The sequence below is a fragment of the Rhinolophus hipposideros genome (assembly GCF_964194185.1).
Source record: "Rhinolophus hipposideros genome assembly, chromosome: 2".
Taxonomy (NCBI): Eukaryota; Metazoa; Chordata; class Mammalia; order Chiroptera; family Rhinolophidae; genus Rhinolophus; species Rhinolophus hipposideros.
Genome location: NC_138048.1, coordinates 34,762,795 through 34,781,943, shown reverse-complemented (window position 1 = coordinate 34,781,943; position 19,149 = coordinate 34,762,795). Strand labels below are relative to the sequence as shown.

The window sequence follows — 19,149 nt, the reverse complement described above, 5'->3', positions numbered from 1 at the left end:
GAGGATTCTGATAAAATTACTGAACATTATAAATTCAATTTCTCTTGGTTTTATTATGATCTAAATGACTGATAGTGACTTATTTATCAACTTTCTATGAAAAAGACTTTCTAAATAATTTAAACATATAATTTGCTTTAAATATACTTTCCTTATCATCTTATCTAAGAAGGATGTGTACATGTATATCTATCTACGTATACAAAGACCCTTCCAAATGTTGAATCCTCTCCCCAAAAAAGTTTTTTAGATGTAATAATTGATATGTAATGACATGAATATATCATAATGATAATCAGAAATAAGTGGATTTACATATATCTGTATATGGGGCATTTTTTGCTGGTTATCTGCTTATTTCTTCACATGAATATACTGTTCACATGGTGTTCATGTCTATTACTACCTATGTTTTTACAAATTTTACAGTTAGGTTTTCTCTTTCTTGTTGTAAGATACAATGTACTACAGTTTGAATACTATTCTTTAAAAACCCAGGGAATCCAGCTTCTAGTCGAATAACAGTCATAATGATGATGTGTATGTGTGTGGCTCATGCTGCTGAAGTGCACCCTTAGCGCTTGAGATTTTTCGTATGCATAGTATTTAGAGGGCAGTTCAAGGTAACACTTGAAAATAATGCTAGACTTTCAGCTAGAATTTTAGCACGTAACTTGCATTAACTGTGCTTGTAACTGATAAAAGATCTTATTGCCAAATACACTGACAAAATAAGGGAGGACTCAGTATAAAAGCAATTAATTCCAATACTACTTTTTCTTTACTAGCTTAAAGGAAAAGTAATTGAGTATTGAATTAACTTTATATTAATACCACATATTCTATAGTTATCTCCATTAAGATCTCAATTGGAAATCATAGATTCACTTCACACAAGGGTTGGAATTGGGTGCTGTATTACTGACATGATGTTTTAAGATTTTGTGTTTCAACAAAGGAAATTGCCCTGTTATAGTTTTCAAGTTCAATTACTGAAAATGTTTTTTCTTGCCACAGTATATGTGAGGATTTATGTATTTATTTGTAATTTAGTGAAAAGTATGTATTGAAACATGTCTTTCTAAAATTAGATAGTGTATCCATAGTGGCAACAATTCAAGTTTATGACACAAATGAATTCCAAATCAATTGATCCAACTTAGAATAACAAAGTCATAACGATAATGTGTTTGAGATGTCTTTTGAGCAGTTAAATTTGTTTGTTTGTTTTTTTTAATTCTCAGGCATAGTTGAGAAAAATCAGTATTCTAAGACTCTTGATGTCCATCCCAAATGTTATCACTGAAATACTAAATAAGTTTAGAGAGTATGTAGAAAATAATCATTTTTAAAATTGGTTAAGCACATACTGTGGGCCAAATGCTATGCTAAGTATTTTAAATATATATATTATCTGTCTCTATATAAGCTTTACATAACAATTTGTGTAGTTATAAAGTGTAACTAGGAAGTGCAGGTAAATCCAAAAAGGCCCACAACAAGATACATCATAATGAAAATGCCAAAGATTAAAGACAAAGACAGAATGTTAAAAGTAGCAAGAGAAAAGCAATTAGTCTTATGGGAGCTCCTTAAATATAACTGTCAGCTGATTTTTCAGCAAAGTTTGCAGGACAGAAGGGAGTGACACAAAATATTCAAAGTATAAAACAGCAAAGGCCTGTAACAAAGATTACTCTACCCAGCAAGGCTGTCATTTATTATAGAACCAAAGGAGAGATAAATAGTTTCCCAGACAAGTAAAAGCTAAAAGGGTTCATCACCATTAAACCATTATTACAAGAAATGTTAAAGGGACTTCTTTAAGTGAAAGAGATCAGAAATAGGAGTAAGAACATATAGGAAAGAAAAAAATTTCTCAGTGACAAGTTCTCACCTAGTGAAAGCAGTAGATTAACCAACTATAAAGCTAGTGAAAAATTTAAATGACATAAGTAGGAAGATTGTGTTGAATTACAACAATAAATTAAGTGATACAAACACACATACACAAAAAAGTGAAAAATAATAAACAGACATGGAGAGGGTTTGTAAAAATGGTAGTGATTTTGGACTCTCTTCAAACTTAAGCAACCATCAACTTAAACTGCTAGAACCGTAACTTCACATATGAAGCACGTGCTAACCACCAACCAAAAATCTACAAGAGATACACAAGAAATACAGAGAAAGGAATCCAAACACACTATAGAGAGTCATCAACATAAAAAGAATAAGAAAGGAACAGAAAAGAACTACAAAAACAATCAGAAAACAATAAAATAGCAATAACTGTCAATAAATTTAATGTAAATAGACTAAATGCTCCACTCCAAAGACACAGAGTGGCTGAATGGATAAAATAACAGGATCCGTACATAAGAGTATGCTGCCTATAAGGGAACCACTTCAAATGAAAAACACACACAGATTGAAACGGATGGAAAAAGATATTTCATGCTAATGGAAATGAAAAACAAGCTGGAGTGGCAATATATGTATCAGACAAAATAGACTTGGAAACAATGGCTATAGCAAGAGACAAAGTAGGGCATTTCATAGTGATAAGGGAATCAATCTAACAAAAGGATGTAACCCAACATAGGAATAGAATACCTAAATATATAAAGCAAATATTGATGGCCATAAGGGAGAGAGCCACCGTAAAAGAGTAATAGGGACTTTAACACCTCTTCGACATCAATGGACAGATCATCAGACAAAAAGTCAACAAGGAGAGAGTGGTCTTAAATGACACATTAGAACAGAGGACTTAATTGATAATTTTAGGACATTTTACCCCAAAGAAGCAGAATATACTTTTTTTTCAAGTGCACACAGACCCTTTTCTAGGATAGACCACATGTTAGGTCACAAAACAAGTCTCAATAATTTTAAGAAGACTGAAATCCCATCAAGCATCTTCTTTGATCACAATGGTATGGAAATAAAATTCAGTTACCAAAAGAAAACTGAAAAATATACAAACTTGTGGAGGATAAATAATGTGCTACTAAGCAATGAATGGGTTAACAGTGGGATCAAGGAAGAAATCAATAGATACCTGGAGACAAATGAAAATGAAAACACAACAACCCAAAATCGATGGAACACACCCAAAGCGGTTTTGGAGAGAAATTCATAGAAATACAAGCCTACCTCAAGAAAAAAAATCCCAAACAATCTAACCTTATACCTACCTAAAACAACTAGATAAAAAGACCAAACAAAGCCCATAGTGAACAGAAGGAAGGAAATAATAAAGATCAGAGTAGAAATAAATGAAAGAGTCTTAAAAAAACAACAACAGTAAAGATGAATGAAACCAAGACTTGTTCTTTGAAAAGACTAATAAAATTGATACACCTTAGTCAGACTCATCAAGAAAAATAGAGGATCCCAATAAATAAAATGAGAAATGAAAAGAAGTGACAACTGACACTACAGAAATACAAAGGATTATAAGAAAATACTGTGAACAGTTAATTATATGCCAATACATTGGACAACCTGGAAGAAATAGATAAATTCTAGGAACAGAATCTTCCAAGGCTGAATCAGGAAGAAACAAAATCTGAACAGACGAGTAACTCCTAACAGAACTGAATCAGTAATCAAAAAAATCCAGACAAACCTGGACCCAATGGGTTTACAGGTAGATTTTACCAAACATTTAGTGAATAATAAATACCTATTATTCTCAAACAATTCTAAAAAATTTAAGAGGGAAGGCTCCCAAACTCATTTATGAGGCCAGCCTTACCCTCATACCAAAACCAGACAAAGACACTGAACAAAAAGGAAAAAAAAGATTATAGGCCCATATACCTGATGAACACTAATGTAAAAATCCTCAACAAAATATTAGCAAACTGCATCCAACAGTACATTAAAATGATCATACACCTTGATCAAGTGGGATTTATTCTTGGCATGCAAGGCTGATTTAATATCCACAAATCATTAACATGATACACCAGGTAATAAAAATCAGATGATGATATCAGTAGATACAGAAAAAGCATTTAACAAAATCCAACATACTTTCTTAACAAAAACTCTCAGCAAAGTGGGGATACAGGGAACATACCTCAACATAATAAAGGCATATATACAAATCCACAGCTAACATTCAACAGTGAAAAGATGAAAGCTTTTTCTCTTAAGATCAAGCACAAGACTAGGATGCTCACTGCCTTCTTGATTCAACGTAGTATTGGAGGTCCTAGTCCCAGCGATCTGACAAGAGGAGAAATTGACATCCAAATTGGAGAAGAGGTAAAACTGTCATTTGCAAATGAAATGATACTCTATATAAAGAATCTTCAAGATTCCACCAAAACCTATTAGAAATAATAAATAAGTTCAGTAAAGTATCAGAATACAAAATGAATATTCAGAAATCTGTTGCATTTTTATACACCAATAATTAACTATCAGAAAGAGAATTTAGGAAAACAATCCCATTTACAATTGCATCAAAAACAAAGTACCTAGGAATAAATTTAACCATGACCTGTACTCAGAAAACTGTAAGACACTGAAGAAAGAAATTGAAGATACAAATAAATGGAAGCATGTACTGTGCTAATGGATGGGAAGAATTAATATTGTTAAAATGTTCATACTACCTAAAGCAATCTACCAATTCAGTGCAATCTCTTTCAAAATACCAGTGACGTTTTTCACAGAACTAGAACAGATACTCCTCAAATTTATATGGAAGCACAAAAGACACAAACCAGGAAAAAAAAAAAAAAAAAAAGAACAAAGTTGGAAACATCATGCTATCTGATAGCAAACTCTGCAGTATAATCAAAACAGCATGATACTGGGATAAAAATAAACACATAGATCAATGGAACTGAAAAGAGAGCCCAGAAATAAACCCACACCTATATGGTCAATTAATCTGTGAGAAAGGAGACATAAATATACAAGGGGGTAAAGACAGTATCTACAGTAAATGGTGTTGGGGAAACCAAATAGATACATACAAAAGAACGAAACTGGATCAATTTCTACACCATATACAACAGTACACTCTTGTATATTTAATAGACGGATTTAAGACTTAAATACAAGACCTGAAACCATAAAACTCCTAGAAGAAAACATAGGTAGTAAACTCTTTGACACTGCTCTTAGTAATTTTTTTTTTAATAGTCTCCTCGGGCTAGGGAAACAAAAAAATAAACAAATAGGACTACATCAAACTAAAAGCAGCTGGTAACCACAAGAGGGCCCCAGGGTTTTTGAAAATTAATTTGGGGAACGTATTCAATAATGTTGTAAAGATTTTGTTGGGTATCCGATGGACATGCGTCCTATTTGGGAGACCACCTCAGGGATACTGTGGATGCCTGATCATGGCATTGTACACCAGAAGCTAAACATTAATGAATGCCAACTATAATTTTATATATATAATGTGATGGCTCGGTGAGAGGTCGGAGGGATAGTGGATGGGGGGAGGGGGGTTCACAGTGTGAGGGATATAAATGATGAACGTCTAAGTAGTACCTTGTCTTGTGCACCTGAAACTAATAAATTAGAAAAAAACACTAAAAGGTTTCTGCACAGTGAAGGAAACCATCAAAAAAATGAACAGACACCTACTGAATGGGAGAAGATACTCGCCAACATCCAAATATGTAAAGAATTCATACAAGTTAATACCGAAAGAACAAACAATCTGATTTTTGAAAAATGGGCGGAGGATGTGAATAGACATTTCTCCAAAGAGGACTACAGATGGCCACTAGACACATGAAAGGAAGCTCAACGTCACTAATCATCAGGGAAATGCCAATTAAAACCACAATGAGATATCACCTCACACCTGTAAGAATGGCTATCATCAATAAATTAACAAATAACAACGGTTAGTGAGGATGTGGAGAAAAGGGAACCCTTATGCACAGCTGGATTGTAAATTGCTGCAGGCACTATGGAAAACAGTATGGAGGTTCCTCAAAAAATTAAAAACGGAACTACCATATGACCCAACAATCCCACTTCTGAGTATTTGTCCGGAGAAATCCAAAACACTAATTTGAAAATATATGTGCACCCCTATGTTCATTGCAGCATCATTTACAGCAGCCAAGATATGGAAACAACCTACGTGTCCATCAGTATAGGAATGGATAAAGAAGATTTGGCACATATATACGATGGAAGATTACTCGGCCAGAAAAAGAATAAAACCTTGCCATTTGTGACATGGATGGACCTAGAGAGTATTATGCTAAGTGAAATAAGTCAGACAGAGAAACACAAATACATATTATTTCGCTTACATGTAGAATCTAAAAAACAAACAACAAACAAACAGCAGCAACCTCATAGATACAGGGAACAAATTGATGGTTTTCAGATAGAAGGTGGTTGGTGAGCTGTTTGAAGAGAGTCAAGGTATTCAGAAATACAACTTGCCAGTTATAAAAACAGTCACAGAGATGTGAAGTACAGCATAGGGAATATAGTCAATAATATTGTAATAACTATGTATGTTGTCAGATGTGTATCATATACTTGTCTGGTTGATCACTTTGTAAGTTACATAAATTTCTAATCACTATGTTGTACACCTGAAACTAATACAATATTGAATGTCAATTGTAATTGAAAAAAATGTTTTCATTTTTTGACATCCAAATTGGAGAAGAGGTAAAACTGTCATTTGCAAATGAAATGATACTCTATATAAAGAAGTATCTATATAAAGAAGTATCTATATAAAGAAGTGATTGCTACACTGATTTTGGAGATGCCCAATGATAAAATCAAATAAAGACAGTAGGAAAGGAATAGTTCCAATGACAAAGTGATGGGAGAGGTTATTCGACTTGTGAAACTGTACTAGAGATCTCAAAACCTGGATTCTGATAATTTTTCACCTGACATTAGGAATCCACTCACTATGTGCTTTCTATCCTCTTTGTAGCAGCAAAATCAACCTGTTTCTCCATCTTAGATCCTTGAGCTGCTCAGACCTGTAAGACTAGGAGAGAGAATCTAAGGCAATTCTTTTTTCTAAGTATGTAAGTAGTACATACACATTGTAGAATAAAAAGAATGGGGTGGGGGGGAAGTCACCTCTAACCCTGTCGTCAATAAGTAGCATTATTGCCATTTTACAGTACCTCCTTCTGATGTTTTCTCTTCAGTGTGTCAATCCTGTTTCCATTCCATTTAACATAGTATTGGAAGTACTTTATGTCATTAAATTTTTAAAATAAATGTAATTTTAAATGTTGGTATGATAGTCCATCATTTTTATGTATTCTCAAGTACTATTTAATATTTTAAAAGTCTAACAGAAACCCTAACTTTATATACAAGAAAACTAACACATGAAATACCTTTGCTTTTGTCTAGAAACATAGAAACTTGGTGTTGTAGCTATTATAAATAAGACTTAATAAACAGTAATAGAAATAGGAAAATGTATTCATCAGTATGATGACATTTGCTTATTAGACACATCTTTCAAAACAGGGACTGAAAAAACTCAATAAATAAAACCCATCAAACGTTAGATAATGAAGGAAGTAATACCATGTTTCCCCAAAAATAAGACCTACCTGGACAATCAGTTCTAATGCGTCTTTTGGAGCAAAAATTAATATAAGACCTGGTATATTGTGTTATATTATATTATGTTATATTATGTTATATTATGTTATATTATATTATATTATATTATATTATATTATATTATATTATATTATATTATATTAATTCTAGTGTAGTATAGTATATTATATTTATTATAGTAAATTAAGACTGGGTCTTATATTAATTTTTGCTCCAAAAGACGCATTAGAGCTGATTATCCGGTTAGGTCTTATTTTCTGGGAAACACGGTAAGGACCTCTTGTGGTAAAATAGTTGGTAGCCACTGCAGTGGAAGTGCCATTCACTCCTGGAGATGCAGACAGACAGCAGTGTGTCTCACCTTTTTTTTTTCCTTTTTCTTTTTTTAAATCATAGTCTGCCTAAGGGCCTTTTTAGACATTGTTTCCCCTATTCAATCCTGCCCCCCTGCAACAATGAAAGTTGAATGCCACACATATACTACATATCTCTGTGGCCCTTAGGAGAGCCACAAACCTGTTAGCATCTAAGATCTTTTTTGTCCGTCATGGACCTGTGGGGATGATACTGCCCTCATTTAGAATGCATTGCATAAAGTAGTCACTCGAGGCATTATTGTAACCATGCTTTCAGCAGGCTGATTCCCATGCCACCTAGACTTTATGTCTCTGCTCTTTAAAGTTCAGAAAATGAAAATTGAATCCAGGTTTACCCTTAAACCAGCGCTTCTCAAATCTTTCTCCACAGCAGAGTTAACAATACAGGGACTAAGGCTTTAACTAAAAGTGAACAATCACATGTGTGAAATTGCTTCGAAGTCTGTGTAATCTCAAAAATGTATGCAAATTTTGTATCATATGCCTCAGTATGTCTGTATTCCTTTAAATATTAAAAAATATTAGCATTCTCACACCCTTGAGTAAAACTGGTACTCCAGGAAAATGTGCTATTTATATTAACGTACTTATTTTGGTGTTGTTGCCTTTGATCATAGGAGTTTAAAAATACTAGAATAAATACATGCCCTTCTAGTGTTTTTAGGGATGACATTTGGTCAGGTACAGAAATTCCCATAGAGCTGGTAAAATTCCGTAGTCATGCCGATGTATTCCAAAACGACAATATAATAACTGTGGAAACTATGAGATAGTTTTATGTTGTTTCATTGCTGCCTCCTAGTTCCCACGTCCTAAAGTGAATAAGGATGTGGTGTCTCCTACTTTCAGACACGGAGAAAGAACAAGTAGGGACAGTGAAGGCTGCCTCATGAGCTTTGGGAAGACATGTATACAAAGAGGGATTTGTTTTAAGCTGTTTGCTATAATGATCAGCATGCAAATGTTTTTGTTTTTCTTTAAAATGGCTTCATTATTCAGCTTTTAACATCTTTCTTGTTAATATCTTGCTTAAACACTTTCTATAGAGTTGGCACTAACGACAAATTCCATGTTTTTTCCTCTTCTATACTTCTCAGACATACCTCTTCATTTACAGTAATTGCTGTTTTGAGTATAGTAGTTATCACTGTGAATTCATTGTCCTTTCTTTTTAATGGTCTCCTCAACACATACACTGAGCATACCATGAATTAATTTGCATACTTCCTGAGACAGGATGAATACCTTTAAAAATGGAAATTAAAAAGTAGATTTGGAGAATGAGAATACTAAAAGTAAATTGCTTATCTCACAGTCCCTCAAAATCTTAGTAGCCAAACTGAGATGCATCTGACCATAACAATCTAACAAAAAAATTAATATATTCCAAATTAAATATTCAGTGATATGTAGAAATTTATATATAACTGGTGGCAAAAGTTACAACACAGATTCCATTTTACTTCCATTTGTAGGTTCTAATACATGATACAGTTCAACTTCTGAACAGTTGCAAGATTCTGTAGAGATCTTAGCATCATTTTGGTGGAAATAGATTTTGAATTAGGGCAATGAGGGCTAAAATTAAATGGTCTAAGATCTATGAATTCTGGATTTAAAGGAGGAATATATCAACAAAAATAAATCTTTGCTTCAAGAAGATTTTGGGTTTTTTTGCATCGAGGTTTTTTTCAATATCTAAAAATGTCTTCAAAATCTGTCATGATTCCTTTTAGAGGTTGCTTAAATCATTTTCTCTAGTTGCTATTTCAGATAAATTGAATGAAAAAACAAAAAACAAACAAACAAAAAAAAAAACCAGTTCCAGGATAAGAGAGATACCTTCACTACTAGAATTTCAATTTGATCGTAATGTGTGTATATGCATGTTTTTTTTCCCCTGCTAACTTAGATTATGTGTACTATTTATTTTTTTCCAAGCAAAGAATAGCTTTCTCTTAAATAAAATTAGTCATCTAAATTCCACTGTATTTGGCGAGTATTAATTATAGTAGCCTCACAGGTAGGTATGTTTTTGGGGGGTTTTAATAGGTGCCATCTTTTTTAGTATCATCTACCAAGATCAGAGATACATGTGTTTATTAATAATCTAAAAGCTCTAAATCCTGAGGCTTCATGACGGTTATATTTGATATGTCTCTGGTTTCTAGAGTTTCCTCCCATGTCAGTAGTGTGTATACATAGCCGTGCTTTTCACACATGCTTCACATTTATGTGCCCTTCTCAGTATTTTGGACAGAAACAAAATAACATTAGCAAAATTCAGAAAATTTCCATCAGATTACAAGGAATTTAAGACTTATATTTAGGTCTAGATACTTTTCTTCCGGAAATCAGAACAGATGAGATTTCAGTGTATTAATTCTGTGGGAATTAAGGAAAGGCTTGCTAGAATTTCTCACAGTTTTTTGGAAATGATTAGAAGCAAAGTATAATTTATTGTCCATCTCTGCATGACACAGTGGAAATACTTAATAGAAAAATAAATGGAACCTCAAAACCTGTAAAAAAAAAAAAGGAAACTTAACAGACCATAATAATTTGAGATGTTCAGTTACAAATGCAAGAAAAAATACAGACTTAACAAGAACCAGGAATTAATGTGTTCTTATGTATGAGCATAATTTAATAAGCTTTATCTACCACAATATTTTTTTTCCAAACTGGGCATTATCCTGTAAGAAATAAAAAAATAAATAAAAGTAAGACTATTATCCAATTTGGTATAAAAAAGCGTTTTCATCCTGGATGCTTTTATTTTATGCTTAGTATATTGATACTGCTAGAATTGTGACTAGAAGGATGTTTTTTTACCAGTTGGCATTTCATAGAAAAATTTCATACTTAGAAAAACATGAAATAGTGCATCCGATAATTTTTTTATGATTTAGATTTCATTATTATTAAAAATACCCATTTACACTGCCTCCTGAAACCAATAGGAGATGTGGCAAGGCAGCAGAACCCGGGAGGGACAGGAGTCAGGAGGCATTTGGATTCTGGCTTCACCTTCCTCATTTATTAATACTTACCTGTGTCCTTGCATTTATCACTTGGCAGTTGTCTGTGGTCTTAAGAAAAATATTAAATAAATGTTGATGTCTACATAGTCTTAAATTCATACATAATTTCATGGCATAAATTTGATAAATTTATTTTTATGTCAGAAACCTAGATTTTTTAAAAGATTCAAGTACCAAATCAGACATAAGGAAATCCATGATAATAATGCCCTGTCAAGTTTCTGGTGACCTGGTGATGTGTATGGGGTGATGGCCTGTAATGAATTTTCTTTTCTCGTAATAAGATTATCCTCCATTCATGGGCCCTAGTGTCGTTTGGTTTAACTCTGAGAGACTATTATCCTGAGGGGACTGATCTGGAATCCATCTGGCCCCTGCTCTTGTTTCTGCCGGCTTTGCTTTTTCTCCAGCAAAACTTCTTGTGTTGGAATCTGGATAAAGAGTATTTGAGCAAAGCACTTGTTCAGCCCAGCGACTAACAGTAGATTCGAAGCATCTCCTCTTTTCTTATTCCCCCCAACCTTGGGATCAGTAAGGCATCACTTTACAGCATTATTAACTTGAAAAATCAGAAAGGCAGAGACACTACAAAGCATGATTCTCAGCAGTTCTGCGGTGACATGGGTCGGTTGGAGGGCCTGGTGCGGGTGTACTGCCAGGAGTATCTATGAGCTTGTAACAGAGTTTCTTCCCAAGAAAGTTCCTCCACCTGGTAAGTAAATCTGAGCTGTAGTGCCATCGTGAAAACCTTTCTTTTTCAGACAGGTTTTACTCTTTTCTTCTGTATCTCATTCCATATGTCTCGAAGAGTAATATGTGGAATTGGGGATACATTTGTGTTAATTTCTCAAATTTCCAACACATTCTATTTCTGTTTTCTAATGTTCAAAATGAGGACAGTATAACCAACCCTACAATAGTATATAAAAATGTAAAAAGGGTTTATTTGTAGAGATAATGAAAAAGAGGTTTTCATATAAAATGAGATCATACTAGTTATTCTGTCTATTTTTATCTCATTATGTAAATGACATTTCTCTTTAAAATCTAAACAGATGGTTCACAAGCACCAGCCAGACCTCCTAAACCACGACCCCGCAGGACTGCACCGGAAATCCACCACAGAAAACCCCATGGGCCTGAGGCGGCACTGGAAAACGTTGATGCAAAAATTGCAAAACTAATGGGAGAGGGTTATGCCTTTGAAGAGGTGAAGAGAGCCTTAGAGATAGCCCAGAATAATGTCGAAGTGGCCCGTAGCATCCTCCGAGAATTTGCCTTCCCGCCTCCAGTCTCCCCGCGTCTAAACCTATAGCAGCCAGGAGCATAGACACCCAGGTGGAGAGCTATCGGTGACTATTCCAGGACTATGGAAAGGAGAGAAGTGCAGTGGAATTCAACAGACAGGGTGTCTCCTCCTCACGTGGCATCTTGACAGAAAGAGGCTTGGAAAGGCTGCTTCTCAGAAGACAGCTGCTTGCTCAGGATGTCAGCGGCTTCCTTACTTTTGCTAGCCATACGTTTAAATCAGGGTCGAACTGACAAAAATAATTTAAAGACGTTTACTTCCCTTGAACTTTGAATCTGTGAAATGCTTTTCCTTGTTTACAAGTTGACAAAGTTGCAGTTTGTTTTGAGTTTTGTTTTTGGTTTTTTGGGTGGTTTTTCTGTTTGTTGTTGTTGTTTTTTTTTTTTTTTTTTGATACCTGTACTGTGTTCTTGACAGACCCTTTGTAGAGTGGTCAGGTCTGCTGTAACATTTCCCACCAACTCCCTTGCTGTCCACGTCAACAGCTGAATCACATTCATTTCATTTTGATCTCGCCCGTCACACCCCAACCCTGCCACCCAGGTCCAATTCCATTTCTCCCATTTACAAGATGCTTTAAGGATTCTGATTTTCAACGGATCAAACTAATGCAAAAAAAAAAAAAAATGTGTGGCCTTCACTACTGAGTCTTTTTTGGAAACCATTGCTTTTGAGAGATGGGGAAAATCTGAATGTATAAAGCATTTTTTTTGTCAGTGAACTGCCTTTTGTAAGGGGTTTTCATATAATATAGAGGAGCTTCCCTTTTTAGTGTAAGTTTGGGGATCTTTAATTTTCCATGTTCTCATCTTTGTCATCCCAGGAGTGTCACGACTGTAAAAACCTAAAATATTAGAAAGCAACTACTGCAGGTGTGGGAGAAATACACTTGCACATGACAATGCCTTTTAAAGTTATATAATGAGGTCCCGTGTGCCTGCATTACTTTTAAGGATAGTGAATAAGAGGGCCGTCTCCCTGAAGTATATTAATAATTTTCAAAGAAAATTATGGTCAGACCTCTTCCAAAGTAGAATAGAGTTCATTTCCTATTTGAGTGATTACTCGGGTCCCTAACAGGTTTAGGAACCAGTTCGTATTGCAGCAGAAACCTTAAATCTTCGATGCACTGTTAAGTGCTAACGCTACTGTGGCAATGTTTGTTTTGTGAAATTCTTAATTTTCTCTCTGCCATCAAGTTACAGTTCCTATTTAATTTTTAGATTCTCTCATTGCTTCACATAGCTCCATCTAGTCAGGTGAAAGAAATTTATATAGTTTTGCCTTTTTTGCAAAATGGAGGTTGGTTCTTCAGAAACCGTGTTAATACTTTTAATAAATCTACGAATATTTATTGAGCATCTATGATGTGCTCGGCGCTGTTTTTAAAGCACAAACTGTCGCAAGCTGATTTCAATATAATGTTTTGTAATTCTTTATCTGCACTTTCAATGGTAAAAGTCTCTGATGAACAACACCTGGAAGGTTTCCACCAAAGCTTCAGAATTTTCAGGCTGTTTTTGCTTTTCTAGTGAGAAGTTAGTGGAGGAATGAGACAAAACCAGGTCTGTATAAAATGTCTGCACCCACAGAAGGTGTTCTAAATATGGACTAATTGCAGGGTTGTGCATGTTTCTGCCACTCCTTCCTTCACACACAGTGTGATATAAAAAGATACATCTGATAGTGAGCCTCTCTTCAGGACTTCAAAGGACATGACCAAACATCCATCAGATCCCACGAAAAGTAATGCTGTTCAAGACTTGTGTAGTTGCCACGTTGACCTGGGAGGGGAACCGATGCATTCCTTTGCAAAGCTACACATGCCCTTGACAGTTTTGCTATAATGATACAAGGTACTTGAAGAGTCAAGCCTTGGGTAGTTTGTGCTTGTGTTTTAATTTCTTCAGGTGATTCTGAGCTGATTAATGTCCCTGGAAGGGAATTTTTAATTTGCCTTAGATGTTCTCCCTGTGAGTTAGAGATATGAGTGCAGTTTTGTTTGGTTTTTTTTTCACACATTTTAAAATTATATTGGCTAATTCTCCATTGCTTTATGAACTCCATGTTATATCATCATGGTTTTTCACTTGTTTTATCAGTTTCTGATGTCACGTTGGAATAGCACTGTATATTTTGGCTTTTTTATGACTTGCTGATCACAGGTACAGTCTAAAAGCCAAAAGTTGCCACTTCATTGTGGTAACATTGTTATGATAGACTTAATATATTAGGGAATGATGTAAAATGCAAATGTTAGAAAACAGTACACTCTTATTCAAACAGTTTTCAAATAATGTGTGAAAATTCTCCAGTGAGAATTAGAAGGATGATACAATAAATTTAGACCTAAAAAACATTTTTAAATCTATTTTGCAAAGAACACCTACTAGCCTCCACCAAAATCTCTCTGCATCTTGTACTCAATGGCAACCATTAGTTTATCATAAAAAACAATGAATCAAACACTTGTACAGAATGAAACGGAAAGAGGGAAAGTCTCTATCAAACTGTCATGAAAAAAACCATTGCAACCCATTACCTATGACTTACCAAACTCAAAGAAAAAAATTTAAGGAAATAAAATATTTTTAATTATAACAGTGACTGCCCATTAATGGTTGGAAATGATACAGACTTGGTTTCACTGTAATCCAAAAAGTTAGACATTCCTCGCATTTCTCAAGACTGGGTAATATAATTATTTTTTAAGCCAGTATGCTATATAATCCCTAATAATTAAAACAAATCATGGCTAACATTAACCTCCCCCATCCCGCAACATGTCCTGGGAGTAGAAGTACTTATCCTCAATGACAGTCGTAAGTGAATCTCCATAAACTTTTCCCCCCTTGATGTTGTCTATAAGATCCCAGCCAAATTTTCTGGAATTGAATCAGAGCAGTGCTCATGGTTAACTTGAACTCTTTCTACAAAGATGACCCTATCCATTTCCCTTGCCCACATTGCAAATAATAATAGAGCCCTAATTGCAACTTCCAACGGCCCATTTACTAACATTTCACACAAAAGAATACTTGCAAAGATTTCATAATGTGAATTTTTTTCTTTTCAGTTCCAGAAGCATTTCCTACAGTTTGGACATTATTTTTTCTCTCAGATTTTCAACTTGAAGCTTTAATTTGCACTGAACTATCTAACCTGGTTAAAATTTTGATTATTTCTCTTAAGCTGACAGATTTGGAAGCAAATTGCAGTATGTTTTCAACAATACAGGTACTGCCTGTTAACCTGGAATTGTAGTGCTTCTAGCAAAAGTTTCCAGAAAAAGACAGCAATAGAGTGAAGGGTTTTCTTCCCCATTACTATTTTATTTTTTTAAATGCCTTTTTAAAACTTGTCTAATGTGGCAAAATAGTTATGTGTTCAATTAATTTATATTTTATTCATCCTTTTTCAATTCTGGTTATTATGTAAATTCAAGTACTTTATCTGTTCTTTTAAGGTATTTTATAAAATGAATTAACTAAATGCAGATTTGGTATTTTATTTTTCAAATGGACACAACATTTCTTTCAGAGCATTTCTATGTTGTAATTTTTCTTTATGTTAAGCAAAAGACATTTAAGAGTTAACTGGACCAAATAATGCAAAGTACCCACCCCAAATGATTTATCAAATACCAAAATCGTATCATTTGAAGATATTTGCATAGACAAGATACTCCCATGTGTTAGAATTGAAAGTCTAAGTTACATTAAGGTTCCAAGTAGGAAATACCGTATCTGGGAAAGGCTGAATGATGACATACCATATAATTGATAACTCCTAATCAACAGTAACATCTGTTCTCTAAATTGATTTTTCTAATCATTTGTTACTGGCCAGTATGTAATGGGGAGAGAACAATGGAAAAAAAAAATGTGAAGAACTACTTTTATATCAAGAACCATAACAGAATGTTGTGAAAGTAATTGGTACATGCAAAATCCCATGCTTAGTAAAATTTTACCCTTAAAGCACATACAATTAAATGGGAGATACACATTAGTAATTCCAATACAATAAATGCTGTACATAATTTATCACACTGTAATGTTATTATGTGCTTATGGTATGTGTTTAAGAAGTAACTTTTATTGGGCCCTTGATACACTATTTCCCAGAAAATAAGACCTAGCCGGAAAATCAGCTCTAGTGCGTCTTTTGGAGCAAAAAGTAATATAAGACCTGGTATTTTATATTACATTATTACATTATATCCGGTCTTATTATAAGACCAGGTCTTATGTTAATTTTTGCTCCAAACGATGCATTAGAGCTGATCGTCGAGCTAGGTCTTATTTTTGGGAAAACTATATTCAAGGAACTTAGTATTAAAGCATTTAATCTTTCAACAACCATCATGCCTCTTCTAGGACTATGGAAGGAAAGTAGGGTTGATGCATTCCTTCTGGAAAGTTTGACAAATGATAGGGTGAGTAGAGTATTTTGTCAGCCTAAAAGAGGAGCAAGGATTTTTTTCTTGTTAAGAAAGAACTTGGGCAGGTAAAGCTTTTCAATCAGGAACAGCACACACGCTAACACACTGTTATTTAGGCAAAGGCAAGAAGTAGTGGGGCTGGAAGAACACAGAAGAGACTAGAGAGGGCCTGTCGGTGCCCAAAGGGAAAGTACAGTGCAAGCCACTCAAAGATCCTAGGAACCATAGAACTCAAGAGTCACTGGCTGGAGGTCAGAGATGACAATAACTGACAATACTCAGGAATTAGGGTGTGCCTAGCAGGAAGAGTTGCCATGTCAAATGACAATTAGACAACAGGCTGTGGGAAATTTAATTTGCATGCCTCTTCATGTCTGCCAACTGTTTGATTTTCAAGGGAAACTTGGGCAGTACTCTTAATTATCTATCTTCTTTTGATCCCTACTGACTACCCTCTTTTGGATCTGAATTATGACTCCCTAGAATTTTGAATACCCTCTAACTGACCTTCATGGCTCTAGTGCAAAACAGAATGAAGTTCCTGAAATTCAAATCCAATGTTAATCCTTGATCTAAAATCCCTTATGGCTTTTTATGGTAGAGATTCCTTTTCTGCATTCTTTATACTTCCCAGCTCAGCCCCTCTTCACTTCTGTTGAGCTTGCAATTGTCCAAATGTGCTCTATCTTTGTACATGCTAGTCTTTCTGCATACTCCTTTCTCTTTTGCCAGCCTGGCCAACTCTTTAAAGCCAGCTCATGAATCATTTCCTATCTTGTCCCACAGGTTGAGCTGAGAAAGGTATCTTTTATGTCTCACACAGCACCAATATCATAATACTTAACGTGGTTTTACAATTACTTCAATCCGTAGATGGCCCCAACTACACTGAACTTTAGTAGAGGAAGCATGCCTAACTTATGCCTGTATCCCGAGCTCTTCATACTGAGCCCAGCACATTGTCACAATAAAGTGTTTCAAATAAATAAAAATTGCACATTTAAGTAGCAAGTAGTGGAAACAGTCCTGAGTTCTGGTTTCAGCTCTGCCACTAGCTACCTGTGTGGAACGGCATCTTTTCTTTGACCCTTCTTTTTTCACACAGGGATGAGAAGATAAGCCTACTCACTAATGCCATTACAGTAGATACCTAAGATTTTTGTTGTCGTTGTTCACTGTTTGGATGAGGAGCAAAATTATTTAGTAGTAAAAAATATCAGATTCATAAAGGAAAGGCTAGGAGATTTAAAAATTTGGTAAAGCTCAAACCTGTTTTTTTAGTAATTGGTGAAACTAAGAGTACTTAATTCTTCATAATGAGGTTATGACAACCATGTCTATTCAAAAGAATACTACTCAGATTCCCATAACAATAATGGTTAAGAGTGCAGGCTCTAGTCACGATAGCAATGTAGGCAAACCCTGAACTCACCTCCAACCATGAACACATTAAAATGACAATTAATTAGGAACACTGAGAACCACCTGAAGTCTAGACGAACGGAGTTCCTGTAACTAGGGATATAAAGAAGCGCGTGGAGAGGGGTAGGAGGGACAGAGATATGGTCAGGACCAGTCCCACACCCACAGTGTAGTGAATGAATAATAAATGGGAGGGGAGTCTTGGCTGCAGAGGTCCCCCCTGTGGAACAAGAGGTCTGTGCCCCACAGCAGGCTCCCCAGCCCAGGAGCCTGATCACATCTGGCATTGAACTCTAGCAGGGATTACTTCCTAGAGCATTGAAGGGCAGTGAGATTGAGATAAAAAGATGTGTGCACAAAATGACTTGCTCCAAGCTCCAGCATAAGGCAGAAAGAAGTTCCAGCAGAGCCTGGATCACATGGTGAAAAACTACATTGACTAACTTCAGGGCGGGGGCTGTCGGGACGAGGAGTGGTGAGAACTCTTTCAGGGCACAGAGCACTGGGGGCTCCACTGTATCTTTATTGAGATTTCCTCCCACCCAGCTAGCCCAGTGCAGGTAGAGACAAAATCTATAGCTCTCCATTAAAATGTAGCTCTCTGTTAATACCATTCACCCCACCCAACCTAGTTGCCGTGGTCAGAGCCATTTCCAGTGACTCCAGACCCTCCACACAAGCAGCAGCCAGCCTCGAAATGCACCTCAGTCTCTCCTGGATGTCCTCAGCTTCAACACAAATGGCAGTCAGCCTCGGCTCACTTGGCTTGCACTGTAGCTCCTGTTAAGCAGCCCCAAGCCTGCCGCAAGTGACACTGACTTCGGTTGACATTGAAGCGCCCAATAAGAGGCCCCAAGCCTGGCACAACAGGCAATCAACCTCAGCTTGCATCATAGCTTCCACCAAATGGTCCCAGGCCTAACACAATCAATGGCCTGCCTTGGCCTGCAC

The 19,149-nt window shown here is 35.5% G+C and overlaps 1 protein-coding gene across 5 annotated transcripts in view; it reads left to right on the top strand.

Moving 5' to 3' along the window:
• Nucleotides 1-16,378, top strand: part of CBLB (Cbl proto-oncogene B) — a 212,243-nt gene extending 195,865 nt beyond the window's left edge. For 3 of the 5 annotated variants that reach the window (XM_081064593.1, XM_081064592.1, XM_081064591.1), the window contains one exon: nt 12,079-15,869. In XM_081064593.1, the coding sequence (XP_080920719.1) occupies nt 12,079-12,338 (260 nt within the window). In that variant the 3' untranslated portion in view covers nt 12,339-15,869. Of the gene's footprint in view, nt 1-12,078 lie in introns of all 5 variants that reach the window. The other 2 variants (XM_081064589.1, XM_081064590.1) reach the window with 1 other exon arrangement.
• Nucleotides 16,379-19,149: the final 2,771 nt, after the last annotated feature.